The sequence below is a fragment of the Aplysia californica genome, unplaced genomic scaffold (assembly GCF_000002075.1).
Source record: "Aplysia californica isolate F4 #8 unplaced genomic scaffold, AplCal3.0 scaffold00016, whole genome shotgun sequence".
Classification (NCBI taxonomy): domain Eukaryota; kingdom Metazoa; phylum Mollusca; class Gastropoda; order Aplysiida; family Aplysiidae; genus Aplysia; species Aplysia californica.
Genome location: NW_004797286.1, coordinates 33,960 through 41,560, shown reverse-complemented (window position 1 = coordinate 41,560; position 7,601 = coordinate 33,960). Strand labels below are relative to the sequence as shown.

General features: G+C 37.6%; 1 protein-coding gene across 1 annotated transcript in view; it reads left to right on the top strand.

The window, feature by feature from the left end:
* Window positions 1–4,051, top strand: part of LOC101856553 (uncharacterized protein in proB 3'region) — a gene marked incomplete in the record, with an annotated part of 19,741 nt that extends 15,690 nt beyond the window's left edge. The window contains 5 exon segments of the mRNA XM_005090351.3: window positions 181–283; window positions 1,019–1,139; window positions 1,862–1,929; window positions 2,740–2,869; window positions 3,880–4,051. Coding sequence (XP_005090408.2) covers window positions 181–283; window positions 1,019–1,139; window positions 1,862–1,929; window positions 2,740–2,869; window positions 3,880–3,969 — 512 coding nt within the window.
* Between the last annotated feature and the right edge of the window lie 3,550 nt (window positions 4,052–7,601).

Below are 7,601 nucleotides of genomic sequence, written 5' to 3'. Positions count from 1 at the left end.
TAAAAAATATGTAATAGAAATACAAGTCATTAACAGTACATAAAACAAAATAAACCAAAATGAAACAAACAACAACAAACAAGAAAACAACAAAAGTGTTTAGAGTGTCGGAGGACGTAAAACTGAAAACAGAACTATTCTGAAGTGACGTAACCGCTTGTCATAATTAATTCTTCTCAGTCGTCCGGATGGCCAAGGCGATGGGCATGAGTACTTGGGCCGTTCTGCGAGACCAGCGGTTCTCATCAGGAGATCAGCAGTGCTCCCACGTAGATCACGTTAGGTTAGAACCTGTTCTTATTATATTATGTTTTTATTCTGCCATTCTCCCGTTTTCTCTTTTATTTTTGAGTCGATGTTATTTCACTTATTTTCAGCAGCAGATTATCTATGCCATTACTTACATTAATTCAATACAGATTTGAATTTTTTGTATGCTTTTCATTTTATTGCTCATATTATTATTTTGATTTATTCTTTTCAAAACATTTAGCTGTCCTATTTTCAAACACGAGCGCCGTAGACCAGCGAGGTACATTCAAATCATTGTGACAAAGTGTTTGAACGTTGTATACTATCTGTTTCTTTCCCATTTCTGTTTAACTTACGTTTCCTCGTTGGCTTTTATTGTGATATATATAAACAAACAAAAACGTATAAGCTTTAAGATAAGATAATACAAGATAAGATAACACTTGATTATCCCAGAGAGAAATTTTTCTTGGCTGTACGGGACCGTGAAAACACATGCAGGTATACATAAACAATTTAAATTATGTATTACTTTCATTAAAATTCAGTATGAAAAGAGAAGTAAAGCTGATAAAATGTACATTCACATCAGATGCATCATTCAACCACATGCAGGAATTTAATTACAAGACTTTTGGAGTTATATATATATATATGAGTCTCATTCATGCCTGTAAAGATATATCTTTTTCCAATGTGAAGGGAGTTTAGTATATTCCTTTCAATACATGAAATTGTGAATTTCGTTTCACTTACCTCATTACAGACCCGTTTCTCGAATGGAGGAAGCCCTGAGGGAGGTAGATTACCTTGTGTCCTTGTTGCCATCAACTCCCGACACACGAGGACTGCTGTCTGGGGAGACTCTCAAAGCCTGCAGAAACAAGGCAAGTGGGGAAGCTGAACATTTCTTTTTTTTTATCATTAACGTCTTCACAGTCGTGGCCCACAGCCCACTAAGACTCTTTCCTTGTATTATAAAAGAGTCCTGGCAGTGAGAGGGTTAGGCGTTTCCATGTTAAATGTCTGGTTCTCTCAAAATGTGTAGATCAGAATAGAGAAATATATTAATATATTATTATTCTCCTGTATATAATAATAATAATAATAATAATAATAATAATAATAATAATAATAATAATAATAATAATATTATTAATACCAGACATAGGTGTCTGTGATGTAGCAGTTAAGTGCTTCGCTGTTGCATGCTGGGAACTGGGTTCGATTCCCAAGTAGAGAGTTTTTATTCAGAGTATACGAATTTATGCTGGGATGTTGCATCCGTCTTAGCCTGGGCTGCCATGTAGTAGTAGCCCTCCTCTTAAATTATCAAAATTTGTGTCGATGGGGGATTAATATTATGATTATGATGATGATTATTATTGTTTATAATATTATTATTGTTAATTTTATAATTAATATTGTTATTAAATTAATAATAATAATAATAATAATAATAATAATAATAATAATAATAATAATAATAATAATAATAATAATAATAATAATAACAATTGATATTATTGTTATCGTTATTTTAATTAAATTATATATTATAAATACCCCCACACACACATTTATATTATATTTTATCGTTCTGTTTCAGAAAACTGTTTTGATCAATCTGGGACGAGGAGACATCATAGATGACGAGAGTCTGATATATGCCCTGAAGTAAGATAGACTGGAAGATGTTTTATTATTGGAATAAACCTTGATGGAAAACTGGACGTCCATAATTCTGAAACTACTAAATAAATAATTGTTATTTAATATTTCATTTAATCTATTTATCTTGCCGGTTTCCTGGTTGCAAGAAAGGTCTGTAACTTCCCTTGGTCCTGGGATGTTTCAGGCCATCACCAAGTCATGATTACTATAACTACAACTTATTGTAACTAAATTGCTTTCATAATATCTCTTACTTCTGGACAGTAGATCTACGCCCATGTTTTTTGCCCTAAGAATTAGGAAGGCACTAATAGAAACATTTCTCGCTAATTTTACGTGAGCACTTATATAATGAGCTATGCGAATAACAAACGGTTACTTCAATACACGTACTTGTAAGGCTTACTAACATCTTTATGAGACAATATTCCATTTCCCTTACAAGTACATTATACATCATTAGTAGAGCTGCAGCAAACTTTCCCTAGATTGTATAAATGCATTTTGTATTTCATCTAACGTTAACAAAAGTATCTATTTTGAAACGTTCGTGCTTTAGCTTTCCCGGCTTTGCCGAAAAACGCTGTATCAAAAATTACATACAGATCATAGTCTTAGTCTTCTTGTTTTGTCTAAATGCAAAAAACCCACTAAAACATATTAAAGTCAAACACCAAACAAAATGTAAACAAACTCTCTTTAGACATAGCCTTTAGGATGAGAGAATGAGCAAACCTACAAACAATGTGTTTTCTCCATTCTTTTACTTTACTGATCCTTCTTTTCTTTCCCTTTCGCACTTTCACCCAAAAGACAGGGATGGATAGGCGGCGCCATTTTGGATGTCCACAACAAAGAACCGGTGCCTATCAACAGCCCTCTGTGGGGGATTCAGGGAGTGACGATCACCCCCCATGTAAGCTGTTCTACTACCGGCATTTCGGTGAGTTGGCCGTATATATATACAGATAGATAGATAGATAGATAGATAGATAGATAGATAGATAGATAGATAGATAGATAGATAGATAGATAGATAGAAATAGAGAGAAAGAAAGACAAAGATAAAAAGACCGAGAAAAAAGCGAGAAACAACGAGAGATAGACAGAGAGATAGAGACGACAGAATGAGAGAGAGAGAGAGAGAGAGAGAGAGAGAGAGAGAGAGAGAGAGAGAGAGAGAGGAAGGGAGGGAGAGACAGAGAGAGACAGAGACAGAGACAGAGAAGAGAAAGAGAGAGAGAGAGGGAGAGGGAGAGAGACCGGCAGACAGACAAACAGACAGACAGACAAACAGACAGAGAAAGACAGAGAAAGAGAGAGAGAGACAGAGACAGAGAGAGAGAGAGAGAGAGAAAGAGAGAAAGAGAGAGAAAGAGAGAGAGAGAGACTGTTTTATTTTTGTACACCCTCATTTACATGAATTCAGATTATTTAAGAGATGGTACACTTCTATAGCTGTGTTAACCAAGCTGGAAAATATGTTGTACAATCGAACAGAAATATAATTGAAGATACTCGATTTATGTCCCTTCTTTCGCCAGCAAATCAAAGAGCCTTTTGCAGACAGATAGATAGATAGATAGATAGATAGATAGATAGATAGATAGATAGATAGATAGATACATAGACAGATAGATAGATAGATAGATAGATAGATAGATAGATGGAATGATGGATGGATGGATGGATGGTAGACCACATTGAACATATCCACTAAGAAAATTTTTAAAAACCTCAGGTTTTTATAAAAAATGAAGACATATATATATATATATATATATATATATATATATATATATATATATATATATATATATATATATATATATATATATATATATATATACAAACGTGAAAATCGAGAATCAACAGTAACAGCACGATCTAGATTTTAAAAATTGTACCGTGATTATTAATCTGAGTGATGACAATTACCGATCTTGTCCCCAGATGTTGACTGATGCGTATATAGAAAACCTTCAGAAATATCTCCAGGGGAACGATCTCCGAAATCAAGTTGACCTCACCAAAGGATATTAACAGACTCCCACGTGACCTAAACAGGGCCTTTACTGCTAATAAATAATCTGAAATAGCTTTTTAAATAAAATAAACCGCACTCTTTGTTTATTTATGTTTATATAATTTATTCTCTCTCACCCCCATCAACCCTCTCTCTTTCTCCCTGTCTGTCTGTCTGTTTCTTCCTCTCTCTTTCTCCTTACTTCTCTCTCTTCTCTCTCTATATGCCCGGTTTCTCTCTTTCTCTCATCCTGTCTCTCTCTCTTTCACCCCTTTTCTTTTAGTTATGGATTTCCTTATTTCTATTGGTTACAGCTTTACTCATTGTTATTTTGATTCTCTGGACGTGTTTTCATGCTTCTGGTGCTCTCCTCTTTCTAATGAAAGAAAGAAAACGCACACACACACACACACACACACACACACACACACACACACACACACACACACACACACACAAACACCCATGTATACACACAGACAGACAGAGAGAGAGAGAGAGTGAGAATGAGAGAGAAAGAGAAAGAGACGGAGGGAGAGAGAGTGAGAGAGAGAGAGAGAGAGAGAGAGAGAGAGAGAGAGAGAGAGAGAGAGAGAGAGAGAGAGAGAGAGAGAGAGAGAGAGAGAGAGTAACTTTCATGTTCGGTCAAACATTTCTCTCCAAGCATGTTTGAATGTCTGCATAAACACACACGCGAAAAGAATTTACTAATTGAACCTTAACCCTTTACTTGTCATTCAATAATTTAACTTGACCTGAAATCGAGGCAACATGTTTAAGAAAACGAAATTACGTAAAAGACAACTCTTTCATCACAAATACTTAACAAAGGTATCGAAGAGTTCTTTCCCGTAACAGTAAGGCTGTAACACAGGCTGAAGAGGAATGCTTCTTTGCGAAGAATACGTATTTCTATGTGGAAACGTTTTCTGTCAAGTTTCAGATGATGATGATGATGATGATGATGATAGTGTTAATAACCATTGCCCCGATGCTAATGATAATGATGATTTTTTTTCGTTTCCTTAATGGGCCTGACGGACTTCACAAAGTAATCTTCGAGCGGGAGCGAGGCTCTTTTTCGGCTCCATTGTCAATATGCTTAGCGGCACCTCCACTCGTCCAAATAACTCCATTCGAATTGCCATTGTTCCTGGACATTCAAACATATGTTTGATATCCTCCTTTTCATGGCCGCATCTTCGGCAACATGGACTGAGCTCTTCATTTACAAAGTTCTTATACCATGTTAAATTCCAATGATGGTCCGACCGCAGTCTCGCTAGTTCAACCTGGTCCCAGCGACATGTGATAGATTTTTGTTCCCACTTATAGGAGTACCCAGAATACACATCTTCCAAGTGCTGGTACTTAGTTCTACATGGTGGGTCTCTGATTTCTCTCTTGATTATTGGAAAGACTCCTCTGTATGTCGTTGGTCGTCTGTCTCCTTCGATCTCTCTGGCTTTATTAGCAGCTTGGTCTGCTGCCTCATTTCCTTCTATTCCAACATGGCTTGGAATCCACTGAAATTTTATTGTAGCTGTGGCTTCACTGTACTTGTGGCGCAAATCATTCATGTCCGAACTGTTGCCCATCAGCCCCTTGCAGAGGGCTGACTGTCAGTCAAGATCAGCACATTGGTCCTACTGTGGCAATTGTCGGCAATCCATTGTGCAGCAGACATCATTGACTGGCATTCCTAGTCATAAGATGATGTAAGGAATAAACCTTTAGTTTAAATAATTTCTGTTCGTGGTGGTTCATCATTTATTATCACTACTGCTGCTGCTCCACCTTCGCGGTATCCTGCGACTGCCGATCCATCGATGAAAATTGTCACATCCGCACCAACCTCTTTGATCCCATCCTCAGCTGTTTCACGTGCCTTTAGCAGACCCACAAACCCCTAAAAACATTTTCAGCTTCCTGAGAACCATACAGTGCAATCTCTGCAAAGCCAGGTGTCGATTCCCACCTTGGGAAAAAGTTGTTCCCGCATCCGATCCGGACATTGGGGATTGCCTTGTTAGTGAGACAACTTCATGGGCCTTCGACATACTGTGGTAGGGTGGCCAGTTTCTTTCCACGCCGCCTTTACTTCCTCAACTCGAAGTCTGGTACCCATTACTACTGGGTGGGTAGGAGGGGCCGAAAAAAAAATCCGTATCCGAACAGAGGCTCGAACCGGGACTTTCTGCTTCGGAGACGAGCGCACTAACCGCTCCGTCGCCACACTCTGGGGAAGTGAGGAAAACTCCGGTAAAGGGCTCTTTTCCAAGGACACAAAGTCGGGACAAGATTCGAAAGAAACCACGACGTTACCGTTGCAAACCCGAGAACTAGGCCACTAACGTTATTTAATAAGTGAAAATCGAGCTCTCGTGCCTTGGTTGAAAGGTGAAGAAGAAGAGCGTAGCTGTTTTGTACCATATCTCTTGGGACTACAGGCTGATAAAAACAAAACAAAACAAAAGCTGTTCAACTTTTTTTCTGAATATCTAAAATAAAAATTTGGAGCAGACATAATTCATTCAAAAGGAATTTGTTTTAAATATAATCCACGAAGAAGAATTTTGTTTTGAAAACGGAAATGGCTTAAAGAAAAAGCACCCCAAAACGCAAATTTATCAGTTAAAAAAAATTCGTGTAAAGGAAGTTGTGAAAAGATTGCTTGACTTTTTTCTTTATTTTCTCTTTGACATTAAATTTCCATCCTTGTAACATTCAAACAATATTTAATTTCTTTTACATCGTTAAAAAAACTAACGATTTCAATCTTGAATTCCTATAGGCAGGGCTCTACATGCCTTCCTTTGGACTCGACACATTTGTAACTCATCGTTTGAAATGCACAATGGAGTCCAAACACAAGGACCTGCTAAACCAGGAGTGGTTAAACTCTCATACACAGTAAAAATTCAGTATGAAGCGACTTCTAAAGACCCTATGGAGTGGGGTGCCCAAATAGACAGCATTTTGGAGTTAACGTATCCCGCATGGTGAAAATGGGCTTTGCCCTAAACCAAATGTCATCGAGGAAAGGATCCCGCTTTTCAAGACAACCGAGGAATAATGAATAAATTGCCATGTCATCTTGGCCCAACGAAGATAAAAAAAATCAAACTGTCGTGGGTTAAGATCTGCCATGAGAATGCAGACTGTTGAGGAGTAGAAAAGTCCTAGCTGCAGATCGTCAATAGACAGACGTCTCATGGGACACTCGACTACTGAAATCAGCACCCTGGTGACGTTTAAAGGGCTGCACATGGTGCATGGTGGACCTGAAGAGATAATTTTTAAAGGAAATTTGTAGTTCTGCTTCGGTCTAGATCCAAAACTGAGAAAACTTTTATACTCATGACACAAAAGATCTTGAGGGCACCTAAGCATTCTTTCCATGCCGTACGCAGAACTTACGAAATGTCTGGGATGGTGAGTTTGTGGAGAGGTAATTTTCAATACAAAAAGCTCTCTGTTTTTTACTAAACTTAACCATGATCTCAGCAAACAAACGAAATTAGGGAAAAATAATATCTTCAGTTTTCTGTTGACTTGTTAGACTACTGTAGCTTGCGTTATGGCGCGATTGTTGCAACTTTCAGTGGTTGGCCTAGTACGAACTGGTGCGTCATGCTACGAGAACGGG